Below are 26,622 nucleotides of genomic sequence, written 5' to 3' on the forward strand. Positions count from 1 at the left end.
AACAAAAAAATACAATTCTCCTCAGAAATAACCCTACCAAAAAAATACAAAATAATTAAATAAAACTCCCTCTAAAATTAGAAAAGAACAATCAAATAGAAGTGTTCTCAGAAATAATATGATAAAACTATAAATAAAACAATTTAAATGATAATATCATCTCCTTCTAGAATTAAAGTCTCCTCTCTGAAATCCTCCGAACAGCTTCAAAATCGCAAGATCAGCACAGAAAATATTTAGCAAAATATTCGAATCTGCACACAAACTGAATCAGGAATGCAGGACTGAATGTTATTGTTAAATGACCATTTAACAAGTGATATAATAATGTATCATAACTGCTTAGCTAAATTTTTTACATGTTAAAGCATGAAATAAGGTACCCCGAATCAGTGAATTTGAGTTTGATGTGGGTATATTATTATATCAGTAATAAAAAAAAAAAAAAAAAATATATATCTATGTATAAAAATTATATCAATGCGATTCAGAGACGAATACTAATGTTGTCCACCAGAGGGAGCCACAGAAAAGCAAGTTAAAAAACTATGAAAATTGTTCAATAACTTGTAGTCAAAATAGCATATAAATTCATTATACTTTCATAAAGTTGAATAAAAGCCCAATAATGAGTTTGCAAAAACTTACAGACCATGAATTTTCTTTAATTTTAATGATATTGACAACATATTTGTCAAGCTGCAGACATGACAGAACGAATGTCCAATTGAAGAAGAGGCACTGTATTAATTGTCTACTTTTATATAGTACATATATTAACCCATAATAACCCGGACCAATTTCTCCTTATAGGAAAATTATGGGGCATATAAAACAGAACAAATGGACCACTTATAACATATTTCTGCAGTTGTTTTTGAAATACAACCCCTCCTTGTGAAAGATCTGTAATGTTACATATATGTCACATTGGGCGTTTATTTCTCTGTTGAAAAATTTTTTTTGCTTAATAGGAGTTTTTTTTTTTTTCTGTTTTTTTTTTTCTTTTCCACAACATATATCACAGTGATTACTTTTCTGGGAAGATAGCCGGGTGATAGCCAGGCATTGTTTGCGAAACATCAAGCCATGGAAGGATCTTCCAACACTTATCCCCTTCTTGCCGATTTGACGAATCATTGTTGTCAGTGAAATTTAGACTTGCTAGCAGGGTCTGAAAACGGTTGCGTGACATGTTGTCAGTCACCATGGGACACCTTGTGTCATTTTCCCAGTATGCACGATTTCCTGGCATTAGGTGAAGACCCATGCGCAGATGGATACCAATCAGTATTTCCATTTCTTTAACAGTGGTGTTAACATTCTTCTGAGGTCCAGATTTTTGCACACTGTACAAATTAGTTTGTTCCTCTCTAGGAGCTCAAGCATTTCTGGTGTTATTTCTGAAACTTTCTGAAATACTCCAGGGGCGTTAGAAGATTTTCTGGAGGTGTGATACTCGGCCCTTTGAATGTGCACTCAGGGATTTCAAAATGTTTCTTTCTCCAAGATTTTTTTTTTTACCCTGGCTGGTTGTATTTTGCTTCCCAGAGTTTATGTTTGGTTGTGCAGCTTCTAAATCTAAATCACTTGATGCTAATGTCTGAATCAGACCCACTTGATTCATCTTCCTCCATGTCTTTCTTGCTAAGGGTGTAATCAGGGTCATCAATGTCTTCATCCTAGTCTTCCTGAGTCATATCCCTCATACTCACTGTCATCTCCCTGGATAATTTTCAGCATATTCTGAACATCAAGTTGTTTCCTGAATCTATTCATGTTATTCCTACTACAAAAAAGTTAAAATAACCTAAAATAGGACCAACATATGATATCAACATCTTGTTTTAGTTACAGGTATGCAAAACAGTTTCAAAATACATTTAATTAACAATGTAATACATTTTTACATTATTTTTATGTTTACATTAGTTAAAATATGCTTTGAAATGAGCAGCAGAAAATATATTACACTAAAATAATTGAATCAGATAAATTAATTGAGCAGCTCATTACCATTTTTCTTAATGTGACATATACGTCACATCAAAATTCCACCTACTGTTTTAAGGTTAACAGCCCGATGTGACATTTATGTCACCACAATATTTTCACAACTGGTTTTATATAAATTTGTTCAAGAAATGTATTCAAATCAGGTTAAGTGTAATCTAGGATATGTTATTAAAACATTAGAATTGTTGCATGGGTTGAAACATACCTTTAGTAACAAAAACAAGTGTTTTTTTTTTTTTATTGCTGACACTGCAACATGTGCTAACCAGACAGGCCATCATTTTGGAAATGTTGCCATGGCAACAAAAATGCACACATTGTCACATGACTGAACCTGGATGTTCCTTATATGTCACTAAGGGACTTCCTGAGTTGAAAATAAGGGATAATGCTTTAAAAATACCTTTCTAGATATAATCACCAGTGTTTGTGACACCCGCGTCACCACGGGTTCTTATGGATTAAAACTTCCATAAAGAGACACCTAAAAACTCATATTTTATTTGAAAAGAGAATGTCCTGTATAACTATATATCATCAACACAAGCCATTGTGCTTGAACACCGACGATCGCCTCAAGTTAAATTACATTGTTTCATTTACCTTCTGTGTCATTGCCCACAACGCTTTTAACGTTACGTGACAGGACTTTGAAACAGCAAACAGCTAAAACAATAAAAGGCATGACTTGTACATCGCACCCAGCTAGCCAGCTCCGTCCAAGCTCCATCATCCTTATTTTTTCTTCGTTTGAACGCCCTGAGAAAGGATTTTGTAAAGATAAAACCGATTTTAAATTCATCTTGAAAGAGATATTGCGGCTGGCTTTACCTTGAAAGTCGAGACCGGTCCAATCACACAAGGCCAAAATATTAAAAAAACACATTTGATTCGCTGAAATCAAAAGGGGGAGGGTCTGGCACAAGGCCAAGGCACATTTTACCAATTCCAAACCACATGAATCTTAATAACTACTATTCATTTTGTATTGAATCATTTATAAGTGATATATAATTGTTCATGAAAGTTGGAAATGAAAAACGCCTTGTATTCAGGTAGGCCTATGCATAATTATTAGGCAAGTTTTCTTTTACAGATAAGGTAAAGAACCTCTGTCGATTTACTAGAATGAATCAGACTTTCCAAAGCTACATATGAGACAGAGAATCGTTTAGATGAACCGATTCGTTAGAATAAACCAGATTTTCCAAAGCTACAAATGAAAACGGAGGAGTGCCGTTTAAATTGAACCGATTCACTCGAACAAAATCGGACTTCGAGGAGCTTCTGTGCTGAATTGGTGAGCACTGTGTGATCGTGGTTGATTCGGCGGTGCAGTTTGGAGCATTTCAGGATGAGAAAGCATTTGCAAAAGTTGTGGGAATGAAGACGGTAATGCACTTTCTCGACGGTCCCTTGTTGACTCTTGACGAGAAGAGAACTTCTTGTAACTCACATTGCGACGGCTTTTGCACATTGTAGAATTAAGCTTGTGGAATATTATCAGCTTTTCACGTTTTACACCAGTACTATTTTGGAGAGATGATCCTTCGCCGTTTGTCTCTATACATGAGGAGTAATATCGAAAACAAAACTAACCAAACACATGCTGGGCTGTCTTATAAAAATGAAGGAAGTTCAGAAGAGGCGTGTTCACAAACTACTTTCGATCTAGTGTAGAAATGAATATTACACATTAATATTCGTGACAAAGCCTTGATATCTTCACCGTGAATACTATGTCGACTTCACTGAAGGTAAGAACAAGACTGGACAGTAACTTATTGATCACTTTTCTGCCATGAAGCTTCTTAGTCACGAGATGAGTTTTGCTCACTTACACGATCGATATTGTTATTGTTTTTCTAAACCGCGACTAGACGCGCAGCATAATATGTGTTTTTTTTTTTTTTTTGTTAGCCTACTATTTTTTAGACTGAGTATTGGATATTCTTTTGAATCTATTCCCCAAAAAGACTTGATTCATGGGTAGAAACTATGTGCCATTAAGCGGCAACATTGTTTTTGTGTGTGTTATGAGTGATTTATTTACTAACTTAAAGTCACCATGAAATCTAGGCGAGAGCAACCTGTCACTCACGTGACGTGAGATCAGCAACAAATTCCCGAGGACAATATTGTTCGACTTCATGCAGCGCTGCGAATCTAACAAATCTGTATTTTTATAACAGTAAAACCTCCTTTCATGTAGTCACAAATCGCAAAGTTATGACCTGACCCACATTTCTTTCTCATCTGAGAAGCCGTTTCACTTCGACAAACATCACAATAGAAAAGAAAAGACAACTTCCGTTTCATGCCAACTAATTTCATGTTAACAAACAACATCCCCTCTCACTTTCACAATCATCCCACTTTGATTCTAAAGTGACTGGTTCAGTAAAGGCCTATTACTTTGTTTGAACTATATTTATTTTATAGGGTAAGTTGTGGGAAGTTGAAAATTTAATAATTAGTGTAATTAATGTGGTTATTATTCAGTATTTCCATGAATTATTTCAATCATCTTTGTTTTCATTAATACCGAGGCCTATAGTTTAAGTGAAATCATTACATTTGCATTCATAGTGTTGCTAATATGACATATCTTCAGTTAAAACATGGCCAATTAAATATGTAGTCATATGCATATATAAGCTACAGAATAATTTTCTCTTCTACTGGGATTCTGCTTTGCCTGTCATCGGTTATTCAATTATTATCAACTAAATTGTCAAAATTAAATTTTAAAGAGAATAGTTGATTTGATATTTTACATTAATGACACATTAAAAAAAATATGTAAATATTGATAAGAATTATATCCAATCATTTATACATTCTGTAAAAGTTTACCTCAGTTGTGGGGTAAGATGGGCTCTTTTAATAATTTTATGTTTTGTTCTATAACAACTAAATTAGCAAATAATAACACATTGGCTGATGCATCATCCTCCTGCACACATGCTAAACTTATATCTAAATATGTTACAGTTTAAAAGTAAATGCACATTGTTCTTCACGGGGAATCTTCCCATGTGTGCTTAACCTTATCTAACCTATAGACACAGGCGATGTGTGACACACACAACTGTGAGTCAGAGTGACTAACAGTAACGAACAAAGTTGCAAAACTACATTTCTCCAGTAGCATGTCAGTAGTTCAGCTTCAAAGAAGTGCAGCATTTCCAGTAACAAACTACTTTTCCTACCAGGAACTGAAGCGTGAGCAAACCATCAGGATGAGCTGAGGGAATAATCAAACACTCATCTAGATTGTCTCTCTTGTTTAAGATTTGTGCTTTATTAGCATGACAAATACTCCTACTATATGTTCATATTTCCTCACAGCATTTACAGCTGACTTGCACATAGAAAGAATACAGTGTAAAAAAGGAAGAAGATTCACCTTAAGAAATATGGAAATACTACAAATAAAAAAAAGAGTGATCCATATTCTTGCATTGACCTAATAAGAAGAGCAGTTATTGTGTGTGTGTGTTTTCTTGTATTTCTGTGTATTTGTGCAGCTACAACACAGGTTGGTCATGATTGCAGTGTAGACCTTTCTTCCTGTGACAGCCACATTTTCCTGTGCGAGACGAGTTTATATTGTGTGTGTCAGCTGAGTTTGTCTCTTGATTTCAGGTTTATTATTTGTTTTTCACAGTGTAGTCTGCAATGGTGTACGGTTTAGTCTTATTAGTGGTCAGACAATGCTGTATTTGATTGTACTTTGTTGCTTTGAGTTTCCCAGTAAGTGATGTAATGATGTAAATTTATGCCTTATGTATATTTAGCATTTCTGCTGTAATTTGAGTAAATCTGATAAGTTTGGCAGTATTGTACTGTACATAAAAATACATTTTGAAAAATTCCATACAATGAAAGACTATTATTATTATTCCTCTTACTACAAAACTGATATAATATTGAAAAGAGGGTTAAACTGCCCAAATCACTGCCAAATTATTTATCCTCAACCCCAGTAAAACGTTTGTGCATGAAGAATGGGTAAAAGGGAGTCTCACTGGCTTCCAGTATGTGAGCTTCACCACTGTTTGGAATATTAAAAAAAAAAAAGTAAAAAATAAATTGCACTTTCTCACGCATTCTCTCCCACATAAAGAAAATTAAGAGAAGTCCAAAACCTGTTTTGCATAAAAATGTTATGTATTTTGCATACAAAATGTGTACATATTTACCTTGAAATGTGTATAATGTCTAGAGATTAGTTTTTGTTTCAAGGACCAAGACCATCCTGAGGCATTGGCCCTTAAAACAAATCGGATGGTATTGCAATACCAATAACTCAAGGTTATCACTTATCACTCCAAACACTTAGGAAATTTTAAAATCAGTCAAGCAACTTTTTACAACTAAGGGCCAATAATCTGTAATAAACCAAAACTAAATGTTGCATTATATCCTACTGTTATGTTAAAAAAAAAATGTTTTACATTTTAAAATAAAATCTAATTCACTTATATTCACTTTAATGCAAAAATAAAACTTTTTTTTTTTAAACATGATACATTCTTTTAAGAAAATTCTCTTGTGAAATGGCATGATGGGCCAAAAACCGGGTTGAGCGTCTCTGGCATAGAAGGCCTTGCAGGCTTCATCTTTATCTGTATTCACTACAGGGTTGCCTGTGGATGTGATTTAAGGCCTAGATAAGTGTAGTGTTATGAATAAGTTTTGAGGTTAGTTGCTCATGTGAATATGCTCTGTATTCCCTGGGATCTGGATCTTCTCAGGATATGGTCATGGATGTAGTTTTATTGAGGATGGGTTCAGGTCTTGCAGTATTTCAGGATGAGGTTCTCCTGTTCACTGGGGCCCAGCAGAACCAGGGGTCTCATTTATAAAACTGTGCGTAGGATCCTTACTAAAAGGGTACGTGCGCCCGAAAGCCAAAAATGGCGTATGCTAAAAAATATTACGACTTATAAAACTTTGTATAATTCTCTTTATAATCCCAGTCAGCGGAAGATTGTGTGCACATGCGTCTCCACCCCGAAGTAACCATTTATGGAGCTTACAGCGCCTTGTTTTATTATGTATATCCTCATCTGCATATACATATTCATCCACGTGATCCATGTTTAACGGTACAAGACATTAGGAAAATATGAGATATGGATATGCCGTCACACTACATTGCTAAAAATTATTTAGTAGCCCATCCTTGCCTTGTTTGTTAATAAATAAATCAAATAGTATAAAATACATTTCAGAAAAAGTAATTTTCCACTGGCCAAATAGTATTTTTCATTATATTACTCTATTTTTAATGGAAACAGATATGCCTTATTGTGCGTTATTGATCATTATTTGAGTGAAAATATTTTCTCAGACCATGAGTTCTGCTATTATCATGCGCTAAGCAATCCTCTGTGTAGTTAAAACATTAAAACACAGCATGCCACAGGAAAAGTGTTCAAAAGCATCGCATCCACTACAAATCTATTTATTAGAATATAATATTTTTTGTAACTTCTCAGTAATGACTTCATGTAATATCATTTATTGTATTGTATTGTATTGTGACTTCATGTAATGTAATTGAAGTGCTTATCTTCATTAATGAGAATGGCATATTTAATCTAAATGTGTATATCAGAAGAGGCATATAAAACATAGTTTAAATCATTCTTTTATTTGTTTAAACTGTTATTGTGAACATGCACTGTATTTATGATTATGACTCATAATGAGGATTTAAAGTGGTTTTCCTTCATCTGCCGCCAGTCCCTCAGTTCACCATCGGTGTCTCCAGAGTTTACTTACAGGTGCGCACATTCTCCCGTCAAATTTGTTTTTAATAGATCGCAACCTTTGTGGCCAGGTTTATAAATGAGACCCCAGCTCATCAGCTTAGAGCAGGCGTTTGATGTCCGTGTCATGAAGAATGAGACCAGTGGCTTCAGATCGAGCCAGACTGCTTGCCAGTTCTATATATTTTTCAAAACTCCTTGAGCATCTAGTTCACGAACGCCTATCACAATACATATCCGTCAACTCCCTCTACCCTTGATTCCAATCTGGTTTCCGTCATTCCCATTCCACGGAGACTGCTCTCCTCACTGTCCAGAATCATCTGGCCAACTCCTCTCATGCTGGCCTCTCTTCAGTTCTCATTCTCCTTGATCTCTCCTCTGCCTTTGACACAGTCGATCATCTCATTCTCCTCTCCATCCTTTCCAGCCTCTGCATTTCTGGAACAGCCCTGAGCTGGCTGCACTCATACCTATCTTCCGGCAACTCTGCTGTTGCTTTCAACAGCTTCACTTCTCCCCCCTCCCTTCTGACTGTTGGTGTTCCCCAGGGCTCTGTCCTCGGACCCTTGTTATTCTCTCTGTACACCTCACCTCTTGAAGCTCAAATTTTTTCATTTATTTTCCCCCACCATTTCTTTGCTGACGACACCCAGATTTCCTTTGCCTTCCCTTCGTTCACCCCTGACCTTTCTGCCCGTATAACTGCTTGTTTGACTGCAATCCAATCTTGGATGGCTCGCCAATACCTCCTTATCAACCCATCAAAAACCGAAATCCTTAATTCAAACAGAAACAAGATAATTTTTCTTACCCCATTGGCAGATAATTTAGCTTGTTTAAGCAAAATCTCACTTAATTTAGATTTTTTTTTCCTCCAGAAAACGACATAATATCATATGGCATTTTACTACTTTAGTAAATGCATCTTATTTTTAGATACTTGGACTGGAAACAACACAAAAATACTTAGTAAGAAAAGCATTTTTTGCTGTGTAACGTTTCTCTTTTGGTGACTTTAAATGAAACGTTGACACATCAGCTTTACGCAAACACCAACAGCACTGTCCCACAGCAGAGCTTGTTTCTGTCAGCAGGAGATGGAGTTTCAGCAGGAGCTGTTACAAGTTCAGGAGTCTCTCCCTGCTGATGAGCTGCAGGACATGGTGTTCCTGTGCTCAGATCTCATTGCTGCTAAAGACCTCAGCGCTGTGAGCTTAGGCACAGAACTCTTCCTTCTTCTGGAGAAGCGGGACCTGCTGTCGGAGGAGGATCCATCGCTGCTTCTGGAGCTGCTCAGGATCATGAAACACAACAGCCTGATCCGCAATCTGCACTCTGATGCTTTCACGCAAACCGACTTCTCAACATTTCCTCAGCGTATCTCCCCGTACAGGTGAGGATGCGCCTGTTCGAGATAGACCTTATTCAGAGCAGCGCCACACTGCAAAAAATGCTTTCTTAATTAGTATTTTTGTTTTGTTTCCAGTCCAAATATCTAAAAATTCTTAAATCAAGAAGCATTTACTAGAGAAGTAAAATGACATAAGAAATTATATCTTGTTTTCTGATAATTAAAAAAAAAAAATTAAGTTTTAAATTAAGCAAAAATTATCTGCCAATGGGGTAAGAAAAATAATCTTGTTTTCCATTTGCATTAAGATTTCTTACCCCATTGGCAGATAATTTTGCTTGTTTTAGGCAAAAATGACTTGCATGACTTTCTGTTTATCTGAAAACAAAATAGAATTTCTTATGTCATTTTACTTCTCTAGTAAATGCTTCTTGATTTAAGAATTTTTTGATATTTGGACTGGAAACAACACAAAAATACTAAGTAAGAAAAGCATTTTTTGCAGTGCATGATAGACATATACCGTGTTTTAAATGCTATAAAAAGCTGTATTTCTCCTACATCACTTACAATTTTCCACCGCTAATGTTGTCTGTTTTTTTGTCTACTGAAATTTCTTTGAAAGATATTTTTGCAGTGCTTCTACGAATAAAAGTAAAACCCACTGAAGAGGTGTATGTTTGTCCCTCACAGTCTCGCTATCATTCACATTAAAAATCAAAGATTGCGCTGATGTGAATAAGGTCTATAGAGATGTGTTTGTTGACAGGGTGTGTGTTCATATCTCGCATTCAGGAATGTTGACCAGGCAAATATCTACTATCCAAAAAGCACTCATTATTTAAGCTGCTTCTTCTCAGACCAAAATTTCTAAAATGAATGCAGCAAACCGGTCTAGCTATGACCACTGGACTTGGGTCAGACTACTGTTCTGACTTGGGTTGCTATATCTTTTGCATCTTTTGTAACTGATCTCACTTTTCGTAAACTGAGTGATCAAAACTACGAAAAATCCCACAGACTGTGATTGAGGGGTTCAAAACTTTCAAACATTAGCTCTGACTGTGTATTTAACCTACATTCACCGTCTCTATCTAGAAACATGCTAGCGATGTATTAAATCATGCTAGCAACATGCTAAAACATGCCAGAAATGTGTTAAATCATGCTAGCAACATGCTAAAACATGCCATAAATGTGTTAAATCATGCTAGTAATATTCTTAGCAAAGGACTAAATCATGCTAGCAATGTGCTAAGTCATGCTAAATGTTCTAAGTACTAAATCATGTTAGCAACATGGGATTTTTTTTAACAATCTTCTAAAGCATGCTAGCACTGTGTTAAATCATGCTAGAAACATGTTAAAACATGCTATCAAAGTGCTAAATTATCCTAGCAATGTAAAACATGCGAACAACATGCTAGCAATGTTTTTTAAACATTCAAGGCTTTGTCGAGTTAACATCAAAGTTTGTCATCAAACTTTACTCATCTAGTTGTGTTTGACGTTAACTTTTTTCTCTGCGGTGACTATTACACAAGGAACTATAAAAAGTATTTAAAGTAACTTTGTAATAATGAACAGTATTATTTTTCTGCATTTCAGACAGTTGTTGTACGAGGTGTCAGAGTCCATCTGTGATCAGGACCTGAAAAACATTAAATTCCTACTCATCAGAACACTACCTCGCAAAAAACTGGAGAAGGAAATGGTGAGAGACGCCATCATCACGGCATCAGTTCTCTGACGTCACATTTCTGCATGTGGTGTTTGACTAAACCTGCTTTAAACACAGGTCTTTTAGTCTGACGTCACATTTCTGCATGTGGTGTTTGACTAAACCTGATTTAAACACATGTCTTTTAGCCTGACGTCACATTTTTGCATGTGGTGTTTGACTAAACCTGCTTTAAACACACGTCTTTTAGTCTGACGTCACATTTCTGCATGTGGTGTTTGACTAAACCTGCTTTAAACACGTCTTTTAGTCTGACGTCACATTTCTGCATGTGGTGTTTGACTAAACCTGCTTTAAACACGTCTTTTAGTCTGACGTCACATTTCTGCATGTGGTGTTTGACTAAACCTGCTTTAAACACGTCTTTTAGTCTGACTTCACATTTCTGCATGTGGTGTTTGACTAAACCTGCTTTAAACGTCTTTTAGTCTGACGTCACATTTCTGCATGTGGTGTTTGACTAAACCTGCTTTAAACACACGTCTTTTAGTCTGACGTCACATTTCTGCATGTGGCGTTTGACTAAACCTGCTTTAAACGCGTCTTTTAGTCTGACGTCACATTTCTGCATGTGGCAGGGTTCCAGACTGCGACTATTTTTTGAGAATGTGCGAGTTAAAATGTTATGTGGTCGCATTTGTGCGAGTGCATGGTCGTTAAATTCACGCATGAATTTTCCTGCATTGAACTTGTTTTAGCGCCTGCCAAAGTTAATTTTTGTGGTAAAAGGTCGGAAGACCAAAGTTTCATGTGGAGCATTCGGAGATTTTTTTTTTTTTTTTTTCTGAATTACCGCTGGGTGTGAATTGTGCTAAGTTGCCTTATCTTTGATACAATCTGTATTGTGAAAAGCGCTATACAAATAAACTTGACTTAACTTGACTTGACTTATCTTCTCTGAAAAGCGTTCCGGACATTCAGCTGACATAAAACAACACTTTAATTAAACGAAAAAACTATCCATTGATAAAATGTTTTCTGTGTTGACACAAATCATGGATGTCCATGTCCGAACTGCTGGGATAATCACACAACACACACGACACGTCCAATTCGCGAACTAATGACTCCTTCGAACCGATTAATTTTAATGAATGGTTAAAACAACTGATCTTTCCAACAGTGAACTCAGGAGACGTCTGAATCGGTGTATAACTAATCAGTAACACTTTACAATAAGGTTCTATTTATTACATAAATTACATAAAAAGTTAAAAAAAATAATAATAAAAAATAAAACCACTTGTTTTTTTTAAAAGCATATGACTACATTTTTCCACACAGTGCTATCATGAATCGATCAGAGAATCGTTAAAGAATCGGATCGATCATCAGAATCGTCAGTGGCATTATTATTGATAAAATCTTATCAATTCCCATCCCTATGTGAAGACAGAAAAATTATAATCAAACATTAAAGAACATACATGTTTTTTTTATAGTTTTTTTTGAGAGTTAAAAGATTAAAACATTTTGCTAACATGAGGTCTTGTGTCACTGTCAGTCTTTTTACATCAGTGCAAAACTAAGGTATGCAGATTAAGACCACTATTCATCAGCATGCATTGATTAATTCCATGGCATGTATAAAAAAAAATTAAACAAAAGGTGCGACCAAATCATATGCTGGTGCGACCAACTGAGAAAGTTGGTAGCACCACTGCAACCAGTGGAAAGGTTAGTCTGGAGCCCTGTGTGGTGTTTGACTAAACCTTCTTTAAATGTCTTTTAGTCTGACGTCACATTTCTGCATGTGGTGTTTGACTAAACCTGCTTTAAACACGTCTTTTAGTCTGACGTCACATTTCTGCATGTGGTGTTTGACTAAACCTGCTTTAAACACGTCTTTTAGTCTGACGTGACATTTCTGCATGTGGTGTTTGACTAAACCTGCTTTAAACACATGTATTTTAGTCTGACGTCACATTTCTGCATGTGGTGTTTGACTAAACCTGCTTTAAACACGTCTTTTAGTCTGACGTGACATTTCTGCATGTGGTGTTTGACTAAACCTGCTTTAAACACGTCTTTTAGCCTGACGTCACATTTCTGCATGTGGTGTTTGACTAAACCTGCTTTAAACACGTCTTTTAGTCTGACGTGACATTTCTGCATGTGGTGTTTGACTAAACCTGCTTTAAACACATGTATTTTAGTCTGACGTCACATTTCTGCATGTGGTGTTTGACTAAACCTGCTTTAAACACGTCTTTTAGTCTGACGTGACATTTCTGCATGTGGTGTTTGACTAAACCTGCTTTAAACACGTCTTTTAGCCTGACGTCACATTTCTGCATGTGGTGTTTGACTAAACCTGCTTTAAACACGTCTTTTAGTCTGACGTCACATTTCTGCATGTGGTGTTTGACTAAACCTGCTTTAAACACGTATTTTAGTCTGACGTCACATTTCTGCATGTGGTGTTTGACTAAACCTGCTTTAAACACGTCTTTTAGTCTGACGTCACATTTCTGCATGTGGTGTTTGACTAAACCTGCTTTAAACACGTCTTTTAGCCTGACGTCACATTTCTGCATGTGGTGTTTGACTAAACCTGCTTTAAACACGTCTTTTAGTCTGACGTCACATTTCTGCATGTGGTGTTTGACTAAACCTGCTTTAAACACGTATTTTAGTCTGACGTCACATTTCTGCATGTGGTGTTTGACTAAACCTGCTTTAAACGCGTCTTAGTCTGACGTCACATTTCTGCATGTGGTGTTTGACTAAACCTGCTTTAAACACGTTTTTTAGTCTGACGTCACATTTCTGCATGTGGCGTTTGACTAAACCTGCTTTAAACACGTCTTTTAGTCTGACGTCACATTTCTGCATGTGGTGTTTGACTAAACCTGCTTTAAACGCGTCTTAGTCTGACGTCACATTTCTGCATGTGGCGTTTGACTAAACCTGCTTTAAACACGTCTTTTAGTCTGACGTCACATTTCTGCATGTGGTGTTTGACTAAACCTGCTTTAAACACGTCTTTTAGTCTGACGTCACATTTCTGCATGTGGTGTTTGACTAAACCTGCTTTAAACACGTCTTTTAGCCTGACGTCACATTTCTGCATGTGGCGTTTGACTAAACCTGCTTTAAACACGTCTTTTAGTCTGACGTCACATTTCTGCATGTGGTGTTTGACTAAACCTGCTTTAAACACGTCTTTTAGTCTGACGTCACATTTCTGCATGTGGCGTTTGACTAAACCTGCTTTAAACACGTCTTTTAGTCTGACGTCACATTTCTGCATGTGGTGTTTGACTAAACCTGCTTTAAACGCGTCTTAGTCTGACGTCACATTTCTGCATGTGGTTTTTGACTAAACCTGCTTTAAACGCGTCTTAGTCTGACGTCACATTTCTGCATGTGGTGTTTGACTAAACCTGCTTTAAGCGTCTTAGTCTGACGTCACATTTCTGCATGTGGTGTTTGACTAAACCTGCTTTAAACGTCTTTTAGTCTGACGTCACATTTCTGCATGTGGTGTTTGACTAAACCTGCTTTAAACGTCTTTTAGTCTGACGTCACATTTCTGCATGTGGTGTTTGACTAAACCTGCTTTAAACACGTCTTTTAGTCTGACGTCACATTTCTGCATGTGGTGTTTGACTAAACCTGCTTTAAACACGTCTTTTAGCCTGACGTCACATTTCTGCATGTGGCGTTTGACTAAACCTGCTTTAAACACGTATTTTAGTCTGACGTCACATTTCTGCATGTGGCGTTTGACTAAACCTGCTTTAAACACGTCTTTTAGTCTGACGTCACATTTCTGCATGTGGTGTTTGACTAAACCTGCTTTAAACGTCTTTTAGTCTGACGTCACATTTCTGCATGTGGTGTTTGACTAAACCTGCTTTAAACACGTCTTTTAGTCTGACGTCACATTTCTGCATGTGGTGTTTGACTAAACCTGCTTTAAACACGTATTTTAGTCTGACGTCACATTTCTGCATGTGGTGTTTGACTAAACTTGCTTTAAACACGTCTTAGTCTGACGTCACATTTCTGCATGTGGTGTTTGACTAAACCTGCTTTAAACGTCTTTTAGTCTGACGTCACATTTCTGCATGTGGTGTTTGACTAAACCTGCTTTAAACACGTCTTTTAGCCTGACGTCACATTTCTGCATGTGGTGTTTGACTAAACCTGCTTTAAACACACGTCTTTTAGCCTGACGTCACATATCTGCATGTGGTGTTTGACTAAACCTGCTTTAAACACGTCTTTTAGCCTGACGTCACATTTCTGCATGTGGTGTTTGACTAAACTTGCTTTAAACACACGTCTTTTAGCCTGACGTCACATTTCTGCATGTGGTGTTTGACTAAACCTGCTTTAAACACGTCTTTTAGCCTGACGTCACATTTCTGCATGTGGTGTTTGACTAAACCTGCTTTAAACACACGTCTTTTAGCCTGACGTCACATTTCTGCATGTGGTGTTTGACAAAATCTGCTTTAAACACACGTCTTTTAGCCTGATGTCACATTTCTGCATGTGGTGTTTGCCTAAACCTGCTTTAAACACGTCTTTTAGCCTGACGTCACATTTCTGCATGTGATGTTTGACTAAACCTGCTTTAAACACGTCTTTAAGCCTGACGTCACATTTCTGCATGTGGTGTTTGACTAAACCTGCTTTAAACACGTCTTTTAGCCTGACGTCACATTTCTGCATGTGGTGTTTGATTAAACCTGCTTTAAACACGTCTTTTAGCCTGACGTCACATTTCTGCATGTGATGTTTGACTAAACCTGCTTTAAACACGTCTTTTAGTCTGACGTCACATTTCTGCATGTGGTGATTGACTAAACCTGCTTTAAACACGTCTTTTAGTCTGACGTCACATTTCTGCATGTGATGTTTGACTAAACCTGCTTTAAACACGTCTTTTAGTCTGACGTCACATTTCTGCATGTGGTGATTGACTAAACCTGCTTTAAACACGTCTTTTAGCCTGACGTCACATTTCTGCATGTGATGTTTGACTAAACCTGCTTTAAACACGTCTTTTAGACACTGCTGCAGTTGTTTTTGGAGATGGAGAAGGAAGACCTTTTGGGTGAAGATAATTTGGACGTTCTGCAGGAAATTATAGCCAAGATCCATCCCGGATTAGAAAAAAGAATTGTTCAATACAAAAGAGAGAGTTGTGAGTGTGATTGTTTTATTATTTAATGATGTGATGTGTGAAATAGATGTCTATGATTTATTAATTTGCCTCTCTTATTATGTAAAATAAGTTAAAATACTGTAAATCAAAACTGCTAGGAGATTAACCCTCTGGGGTCTGAGGTGTTTTTTGATCTTGTAGACTAGAGTTTTTGCTACAAAATGTTTTGATTGATTTTATGCATGCTCTACAATGTGAATCATAGAATTATTATGGTTGCATTCTATAGAATTAGAATAATTGCATTGTTTTCTGTCCCATTGCAGCTGGTGAAATGGTTATTGCTCAAGAGACCGGGTCTAACTCTTCCATGTCATACACAACAGCTCCGGTATAACTTCATTTGCCTAATTTGCATAAATGTTCATATTTTACTCATCCTCATATCATCTTTCTTCTGTTGAACGCAAGAGGGTGATTTTTTTTTTTATGTTTATAAAAATGTTTAATTATAATTTTTTTTAATTATTATACAATATTGCTAGAAGTCTCTTCTGCTCACCAAGGCTGCATTTATTTGATCAGAAATAGAGTAAAAATTGTAATATTGCGAAATGTTAATACTATTTAAAATAACTGTTTTCTAATCCTGTGATCAAAGCTGAATTTTCAGCATCATTACTCCAGTCTTCAGTGTCACATGATCCTTCAGAAATCATTCTCATATGATGATTTGATGCTCAAGAAACATTCATGATTATTAACAATGTTGAAATTTGATGAATAGAAAGTTTAAAAGAACAGCATTCATTTGAAATAGAAATCTTTTGTAACATTATAAATGTCCTTACTGACACTTTTGATCATTTTAATGTATCTTTTCTGAAAAAAGTAAAATAAAATTGACATTTAACATATAAAAAACATAATTCTAAGCATCTCCTTTTGTGTTTCACCTTGTTAAAATAGCACTTACTACTTATTACTGTAAAACTTTGTCTCTTTCTCTCTTCGTTCCACAGCCCACACAGCTGACATCAGGTGAAGTTACTTTACATGCCTTGCAGAAATAATTTAGAAACTCCATGTAAAACTTAACAATAATTATTTACAAGAAAATGATATACAAGAAATGGGAATTGATGCAAATTTAAATATACAAAAATTATAAATGCAGCAAACTCAAAGCTTATTTGTTTGGCGTTGTTCTTCTTGGCAGAGGACACAATGGAGGACCAGGTGGACAGACTTAGTCTGACTGGGGCTTCTGAGATTAGTGGAGGTACTGTAGGAAATGTCCAATACAACATCATGTTTGATCTCTGTTTTTATCCTATACTAAAAAAAATGTCATGTCTTTGTCTTAGATCAGAGTCAGCATGTGGAAATCAGCTCAAACTTGTCCTCGACTGAAAATCAAGAGGTAAGACCTTTTACACATTAGATCTTTATACTAGGTTCAGAACATATTAAGCTTAATCAAACACGTGCAAACATATTTTTGGCACCGCTATCTTTATTACATCAAGCCACATTAAAGTCTTTCTTTGGAACAGTTTTCTATTCAGAATATTTAGATTCTATTTTGATAAGTTTCTTGAGGGAACACAATACTTTTGTGAGAGATTGCTACGTTTCTCAGAGAATAGCAATACTTTTGCGAGAGAACGCAAAGTTTCTCTGGGAAACACAATAGAGCAAGTTTTGCTCTATTTGGCCATGATCTGTGAAGCTAACTATATTCGTTTAAACTATATTGTGTTATACTGGACACCCCTGCTTAAATCAAACCTGACGTTCCTCACATTCACGTGCCTTAACACTGCATCTTTTGATGGCTAGATCCAGACGTATGAGATGAAAGGGGACTGGAGAGGAGTCTGTCTAATCATCAACAACTATGACTTCAGTGGATGCGATTTGGGAAACAGAGAAGGAACAGACATTGACAAAGGTTAGTGTAACAAACACATCTAAAACCAATGATCATGCCAATAGCCTGATAACCATCATAACATTAGTTGCGGAGTGGTTTTTAGTGTGTTGCTATGTGGTTTCTTGGGTTTTTTGTTACTGCAGTGCTTAATGGAATTAATGGACATTATTAATGGAATTAATTCATTCTTAATGGAATGGATAGTTCTTTCCCTCATTAAAGTCGTTAAATACACAGTCTTTGTCTTTTCGTTCAATTTTAAAATACTTTTTTGCTTTGAAACAAGTTTGTATCATTGCAATTCACCTCGTAGTTGGTTAGTTTGGATCAATGGTTAGGCTATAACTCTTTAACAAAGACTTTTAAAAATCCATAGTAGACTAGTCGAGTTCTTTAACCACTAGTCGGAAGCCATAGAGTACTCAAGCGCACAATAACCATAACTTCACATGTCGACGCGCTTGTTTTTCTTAATGCAAACCAGCGAGCCATGACCAAAGAGAGTATGTGGCAGGAGGACGATGACAGCAAGTAAACTACATGAACTCTGTCTTATTTTAATTACTAACTATTTTGAAGTGGTTACTTCGGTCCCTCACTGTGCGTGACTTGTGTGTGTGTGTGTGTGTGTGTCTGTACAGCCAGTCTGGAGGGTGTGTTCCAGTGGTTGGGCTTTGAGGTCGTGGTTGAGCAGAACTGCGATCGCATGCGTATGCTGCAGGCGTTGAGTGACCTGGCTGCCCGTGACCACACACCGGCGGACTGCGTGGTGTGTTGCGTGCTGAGCCACGGACGTGTGGATGGCATCGTCGGGGTCGATGGAAAGACCGTCACCTTCAGAGAGATGATGGAGACTCTGAGTCCATATCAGTGCTCCTCACTCTTCCAGAAACCCAAACTGTTCTTCATCCAGGCCTGCAGGGGGACCAAGCACCAGAGAGCAGTGTTTCGTCAAACTTTCCCAGAAGATGAGGACACGCCAGTCAGCGACGCAGCTGTACCCAGAGACTCCATCCCTGAGGCGGCGGACTACCTGTTAGCCACCTCCACTGTACCAGACTGTGTCTCATACAGGGAAACAGGGAAGGGAACCTGGTTCATACAGTCCCTCTGCCACAATCTACAACTGCTGGTGCCAAGGTGAGCACACCTCCAAGACAACACAATGCTATTCACATAGGCAGAGAAAGTCCAGGGGTCAGAGAGTAAAAGTCCTGCTATATGTTTCTTCCACCCATGACCTCAGCTGACTTCACTAATTAGTTCGATCTCCTGGCTGAAAAACTGTGCTAATTAGCAAATCCAGGTGATTGGAACTAAATACTGAGGAGGACTTTTACTTTCTGAACCTGCACTTTACAGCTCTGCACACAAGTTTATTTAAAACTCTTTAAAACTCAGACTGGGGTTGTTTAGGCAGCATTAAACACTGCTGCTGTAACTCCTGTGCCAAAAAAAGAAAAGAAAATGCTGCCCTGGGCCCGGTTTTTCAAAAGTAATCCACTAGGATTTTGGATAACGGATTGGATCAAATCTTGAAAATGGGTTTTTCAAAAGAAAAAACGGATTACATAATCGGATTAGATCACGTAATCCAATCTTGGTTTAGATCCGGATCAAACCTTTAGTTTGGGTTTTTCAGAACTTTTTTGTAGGATTTGGATCACTTTGATCCAAAAAATCTGGATTAAACTGATCCCATCAGAAGGGTGGCTTCAGCGTGGATTTCATGGCCAAAAACTTTAAAAATGTATCAAATAATACTATATTTGGATCATGCAGTATCTTACAAAATATCCTATTTATTCATAAGGTTTTAATTTTATTTGTTCATCCGTCAGGCTACAGTGATTAGGTAGGCTTTAACGTATTCAGCCTTTCAGTATAGGCCTACAGCAAAGTAGAAAGAGTTTGGCCTCATAAAATAATCCCCCAAACAGCTGTCAAAATTGACCAAAAACAATACATTTTATTCTGTCACTAATTGATTATATATATATATATATATTCATCACAATCGAAAATATTTTTGTTTTTAAAATATTTATTAGTGATGCATGCAATGATTACAGAATAACCAAAAAAACTGATTTTTGAAATCCAAAACAAATCCAAATCAGAAATAGTGTCTAACTATTGCGTCCCTTGTTGCACGTCCTGTTTGCTCGTTCTGGCAGAATGCAGGAGGTTGGTTAGGGTCTCCAAGGGGCTCAGGTGCATCATTGTCAGCACAACGAGGGACATTGCGCTTAGTAGCGATGTTGTGCAGGACAATACAGGCAAGGGTTATGTTGCATGCTTTCTGTGGTTCCGCTCTCAGGTAGTTAAGGCATGCAAAGCGCCTCTTTAGAACTCCATTTAAACGCTCAATTGCACATCTTGCCGGTGTATTTGCTGTTAGAAAAGGAGTCATCAGCCATGGTAAGAGTGGGTAGGCAAATATCTCCTAATATTATGCCATCCAGTCGGTTGGTTTGGCGGTCTCTATATAGAGCGCTCTCCCTCAGGATGCGTGCATCATGGACAGACCCAGGCCACTTGACAACGCAGTTGGTGATGATGAGGTCAGCATCACACACAAGTTGGACATTGATGCTGTGCCTCCCCTTTCTGTTTATAAACTCCCATTCATTCTCACAAGGTGCTTGTATATGCACATGTGTGCAGTCGATTGCTCCAGTAGTATTGGGCATATTCCCCAAAAGAAAAAAGCTGCGCTTGGCCTGGGCAATCTGGTTGTCCTTTGGAAAAGAAACAAATTCATTGACCAGGCTGGCCAGTGCGATTGACACATCACACACAGCTGATTTCACCACTCCCATATAGTCACCAACAACTTGATAGAAAGTCCCACATGCATAAAATCGGAGAGCAATGAGGATCTGGTCTTCCACAGACAGACCGTGACTCTTTGGGTTCTGTGTTGAAGTTTTGGCCTGAGAAGGTTCACAAGGTACTCTATATCAGCCTTCCCAAAGCGAAACCGGACATACAGCTCCTCAGTGGTGTATTGCTCCAGTGGCTTGGTACGTTCAACATACACCCTTTGACGGTATCCTCTCCTGGCAAAGTGGTGGTGGCGGTGGACAGCACCTGCCATTTCACTGTCTCTCTGTGAATCCTCTGAGAAAGGCTGATTTATATGGCTGTGTAGTTGGTCTTTTCAAACACACCTATTACAACTGATTAGTTTTGGCTTGTGTTCAATTGAGGCAATTGGACCCAAGGCCTATAATTGATGAACAATGTTCACTATAGTAAAGCAACGGAACCATGGACTCAAGAAGCTGTAACTTCACTGCTGCTGAAACCAATGCACTACTAGAGGGTGTTCGGTGCCATTATGGAACAATAGTGGGAAGATTTAATTCTGCTAAGGATACCAACAAAAAGAAAAATAATGTTTGGATTTTAATCACAGAAAATGTGAATGCCATAGGGTCTGGCCAGAGGAGGACCACAGACCAAATCAAATTGCGGTGGAAGAATCTTAAGGCCAGGGCAACAAAGGACCATGCTGAAGCCAAAAACCCACAAACAGGCAACAAGCCATTTAAGAGGGGAGATTACACAGATGTGGTCCTCGACATCATTGGAGGTGAGAAGTCGCAAGCTCTCCATGGTATTCAAGGTGTTGTAGGGGATGGCGAGCCTTGGATTGAGGAGGAAGAGGAGGAGGATAATCTGCCAGTTCCTCCTGAGGCTGATCCAGAGAGCGTATTTATATTGAATCTCAGCTCTGTTCCTGAGGAAGAAGCTGGATCCTCATTGGTTGAGCCAGTGGTAGTTGCCACAGGATCTCAGAGGAAAGGCTTGAAGCGCCCTTCATCAAACAAAGATGATGATTACAAGGCACTTCTGCAAAAAGAGACTGAAAGGGCAGAAGCACAGCTTCGTCTGGCAGAGGAACAACTGACTCTGACCAAACTGCAGCAAACCAAGGCCAGACTTGAGATCCGCCTCCTAAAGGCTACGCTCAGACAAGCTGGTCTCTCCACATCAGATGAGGAAGTCTGAAATTATTGTGGAGTATTTGACATTGTCTTTTTTTTTTTTATTCAATACATCTATATTTGAAACTTGTTATAAATATCCTCAATGTACAGTGTTTGTGTTGTAGGTCTCAGGTGAGCGAACTGCTGGAAGAGGATGGGGTGGGGTTTTTCTTGTTTTTAGTTTTTTTTAAATGTGTGTGTGTTTTCATTTCAAATAAAAATAAACTTATATTGACCCCACACTGGCTATTCTACTTGTTGCTCTTTACATATCTATAGTTCTACATTGTGATTTCCTATCCTGTTTGAGCACTGGTTATCCAGATTTGGTGATCCTGAAAAGTTCCTATCCGGATCAGATTGATCCAATCCGATGTTGCTTTGTAAAACTGGCTCAAAAGTAAGCTGGATTACGTGATCACGGATCGCAAAAAAAAAAAAAGGATTACTAAATCCAGATAAATTTTATCCGGATTAAACCTTTTGAAAAACCGGGCCCTGGGGTGCGTTTCCCAAAAGTATCGTTAGCCAACTATGGTCGCAAGTTCTGTCGTTATCAGTAGTTCATCGAGTCGGTGTTTCCCGAAAACATAGTTCTAACAAACATTAGCCAACAGCATCGCAGAGTTGTGTGGTTGGAACGACAGCTCTCGGCCTGTGGTTACAAGCAGAGTTTCTAGTTTGCACGACATGTGGACTCAATAAATCCTTGTCTTAAGTAAAATAAGCAAGCTGACATTCAGTACAATCTGTGTCTTTTATTTAAAATACATACAAATGTAATTTACGTCTTTTAGTTTGTCAAGAGATTTAAAGCATCATTTTTGAAGAGTGCGCATGTGCGATTCTACATTATGTAAGAACGAGTCTATGATTGAATCTGGAAATGAAGCAAAATAACTGAGAAAATTTATTATTCCTCAGATCCATATCTAGAATTTATAGCATAACATCTAGCATTCATTTGATCTCAAACAGATTCATTAAAAGAAGTTATTACTCCACCACCTGCATGACATCATTAACCAACGTGGTTGAACGACAAATTTGTGACGACATGGTTTTCGGGAAACAGTCGTGACTAGTTGATTTCTTCAACGATGCATCGTACTCTGTCAGTGAAGCAGCGAGTTACGGCATTGTACGGGAAACTCCCCCCCGGACGACAAATTTTCAGTTTTTGACAAAAATACTAGAAAGCATTGGTCCCCCCTTATTTGTATAACCACCGTACAGTTAATAATCTCTTCGAACCCCTTCAGTCAGGTTTTCGTAAATTTCCCAGTACTGAAACGGCTTTGGTCAGGGTTGCCAATGATTTGATGGCTTTTTATTCTCCCACAATTTCCATTCTCATCCTTCTTGATCTTAGAGCCGCTTTCGATACTGTTGATCATAGGCTTTTACTTACTCGCCATGAAAGTGCTTTTGGTGTTTCGGGGACAGCTTTAAACTGGTCTGAATCCTGTTTTACTGACCATTCCCAGTTCATTGCCTTGTGTGGTTACAGGTCTGAGATCAGTTCGGTACTCACTGGTGTTCCTCAAGGCTCAGTTTTAGGCCCTTTACTCTTTAAAATCTACTTGTCACCACTTGGGCATCTGTTGCGATCGCTCAGCCTTCATTGTCACTTTTATGCCGACGATACTCAGATCTACATACACTAAACCTGGTGAAAATCTGGATGTTTGATTTCTTTCTGATTGAAGATATGGATGAATAACAATTTTCTCTGTTTGCATAGTAAAAGTTCTGTTCTCCATACCAACTTTCCAAAGCTGGTTTACTGACTTTGTTGATGGTACTGTTTTACAGTCTCAAAAGAAAATTGAGGAACCTTAGTGTAATCTTTGATGCCAGACTTGCATTTGATCGTAATGCATCATCTTTTTTTCACTCTTTGGTTAGAAGCAGCGTTTCTTGATTGCATGACATGTGGACTCAATAAATCCTTATCTTGAGCCAAATAAGCAAACTGACATTCAGTACAATCTATATATTTTATTTAGAGTACATACAAATGTCACAACTTTTGTTCAGGTGCGGGTAGTGTCTCTCTTTCGTCCAGTAGCAGTGGCTACACATTGCATCTTATACTGGAGTAAACCAGATCCTGGCACTGAATTATTTACAGTATTATTGTATATGCAATATTTAAAACATTAAATATTCATATCAGGTTAATATATCACATTTATTGTCAATAACAATACTCGACACCATATGTGACCCTGGACCACAAAAACAGTCACAAGGGTACATTTTTTGAAATTGAGATTTATACATCATCTGAAAGCTGAATAAATAAGGAGTTTGTTAGGATATGGCAATATTTGGCTGGGATACAACTATTGAAAATCTGGAATCTGAGGGTGCAAAAAAATATAAACACTGAGAAAATTGCCATTAAAGTTGTCCATTTATGGTCACGATTTTGCTACATTCACGCTCAAAAATAAATGTTTTATACATTTACAAAATATCTTCAGGGAACATGATCTTTACTTAATATCCGAATGATTTTTGGCATAAAAGAAAAATTGATAATTTTGACCCATACAATGTACTGTTGGCTATTGCCACAAATAAACCCATGCGACTCGTGACTGGCTTTGTGATCCAGGGTCACACATTATAGCTGAAGTATATAGTGTGTAGCCTTTGCTTTACACACAGTATGCAGATTTGTTCTGTATGCATGTAATACCCTTCCAGTTTGGTGGATGAACTGGTATATTTCTTAAATCATTGGCTGAATTTGAAATACTACCTTATTATTTCTGTCACATATTTAAAGTATACTATTTTTGATTATTTTATTTACCGTTTGTTCTGTACTAGTATGGTACACTGCAGTATGCAGTATTCCACTCCTAACATACACTAGTGGATGAGGTTTTATCCACTGCGGAAACACTGATTGAGTTGGAGAAGTAACTGAAAGTTTAACTGTCTAAATTTGACTCAGTTTGATCTCTGATTTTGTGTGTCTGTCTTATGTGCATGTAGGGGAATAGATCTACTCTCCATTCTGACGAAGGTGAACAGTGACGTGAGCCAAAAGACGGACAGAAGTGGCTCGAGGAAGCAGATGCCACAGCCGGAGTTCACCCTCACCAAGAGAGTGGTCTTCCCTCCTCCTAAAACTCCCCCTCCTAAAACTCCATCACCCCTTCAATAACGTCATGCTGCAGTCCTCCAGTTTACCTGCCAGTCATCAAGTGTTTACATGTTGAGCTGGGGTGGTGATATCGTCTTGTTTACTTCAAATTAGGGATTGCAGAAAATACTCACTGTAAATTTTACAATCATTACCATCTATGCAATTTACAGCACAACTTGAATGGACTTTTCTATGCATCCTAAGGCAGGATGTGGTTCAATAGATCGGCCAGCTACTGTACATACAAATGTATATCTTGGTGAATATCTTTTGTAAGAAGCTGTTGGAAAAACTTTCACTAACACTTACTTTCTCACCTACACAATCATGATTTGTACGTGGCACATTACATTTCCAAATTCACCCAAGAACTGAAACAATGCTATGTATATTCATGCTGGGAAAGGGGTATGATGAGAAAACATGTATTAGGTTTATTTGCACTTCTTTGTATTTGTTTAGGAAGAACTTCAAATTACAATTCTCTCATGTCTGATGCTACAGCACTTTTTCGTTTGTTGCTCTAGATAAGAGTGTATGTGGTGAAAATCAATCTTTTTATGTAGTTTATGTCTATGTGGAGTTTTTAATATGCTTTAATGCAAACCATGTGCAAATTCATAAGTCGACTGAGTAAGTATTTTCTCCTTAAAGGGTAACTAAACCCTAAACCAACTTTTTTTAGTTAATGATCTGTAAGAATGGGGCTTTATTAGTGCTGTTCATTGATTAGAGTAACTTTTTTGACATTTGGGTATAAAGTATTTTAATTTTACAATATATGGTGTAAAAACGTCTGAGTGCTGCCCTCTTAAGGTTGAACGGTGGCTACTGCAGTTGAATTTTCCTATTTGATGTTTGCGGTGGAAAGTGACGTAAGCGGTGGCAGGTGACGTAAGCAGGTTCCAGCTCACCACGCCCCTGGTACGAGCTCACCACGCCCTTGGTATGAGCTAGCGTAGATTTATCTGTATTGTACAGTGGTCAGGAGGGTACGTAGGTGTAGTGTTGCTGGTTGTAACAGCACTGTTGGACTGCATAGCTTTCCAGCAGACTTGGAAATTAGGCGCCAGTGTTTGCATGCACTTGGCCTGGAAGACCGTGAGTGTGAAACCTGCATTTTACGCGTGATCGCTTCTCCAACGCAATAGAGGTGGACATGGGCTTCTCCACACAGCTCGCGCTGAAAAGCGACGCAGTGTCAAACGCTGCTACTCCTGCATGGACTCCACCACCGCAGCGGCGTCTTGATGTGAGTGATCATATATATTTTAATCACAATTTATGGTTAGGCTAAAGTTAATCCTCTGGGGTCGACAAACGCGTCGGCGCATTTTGATGAATTTTTTCACATAGCGGCAAAATATGAATATGCCTATAGAGAGCGCGCGCTATTGACATCAACTCGATAAAACTCATCAGATGCATGTACTTTACGTCGTCTTGCGACCCTGTGAGTCACTCTCCATTTTAGAGAGTCTGACAGCAGGACTCTCAGGTGCACGCCCTCCCGCTCAC

At 37.9% G+C, this 26,622-nt stretch overlaps 1 protein-coding gene and 1 pseudogene across 3 annotated transcripts; one reads left to right on the top strand and one right to left on the bottom strand.

Annotated features, from left to right (window-relative positions):
• The first annotated feature begins 3,417 nt into the window (after nt 1-3,417).
• Nucleotides 3,418-25,600, top strand: casp10 (caspase 10, apoptosis-related cysteine peptidase). Of its 2 annotated transcripts, none has more exons than XM_082176179.1 (11): nt 3,418-3,773; nt 8,891-9,192; nt 10,759-10,864; nt 15,914-16,049; nt 16,337-16,401; nt 17,033-17,051; nt 17,230-17,292; nt 17,378-17,433; nt 17,853-17,964; nt 18,588-19,086; nt 24,951-25,600. In XM_082176179.1, exons 1-11 carry the CDS (start codon nt 3,756-3,758, stop codon nt 25,120-25,122), a joined length of 1,548 nt encoding a protein of 515 aa, XP_082032305.1. In that variant the 5' UTR covers nt 3,418-3,755; the 3' UTR covers nt 25,123-25,600. The 2 variants fall into 2 exon arrangements, with proteins under 2 accessions (XP_082032305.1, XP_082032306.1); XM_082176180.1 differs by having other exon boundaries at nt 8,894-9,192.
• LOC309503443 (putative nuclease HARBI1) lies at nt 19,982-21,604 on the bottom strand (annotated as a pseudogene). Its single transcript has one exon. The product of its transcript is annotated as a putative nuclease HARBI1 (transcript).
• Nucleotides 25,601-26,622: the final 1,022 nt, after the last annotated feature.

The sequence above is a fragment of the Leuciscus leuciscus genome (genome assembly GCF_965113295.1).
Source record: "Leuciscus leuciscus genome assembly, chromosome: 7".
In the NCBI taxonomy this organism is placed as follows: Eukaryota; Metazoa; Chordata; class Actinopteri; order Cypriniformes; family Leuciscidae; genus Leuciscus; species Leuciscus leuciscus.

Coding starts and splice junctions, on each gene's coding strand:
- casp10 (XM_082176179.1), top strand. Junction 9,193..10,758: donor CAGCGTATCTCCCCGTACAG/GTGAGGATGCGC, acceptor TCTGCATTTCAG/ACAGTTGTTGTACGAGGTGT. Junction 19,087..24,950: donor CTACAACTGCTGGTGCCAAG/GTGAGCACACCT, acceptor ATGTGCATGTAG/GGGAATAGATCTACTCTCCA.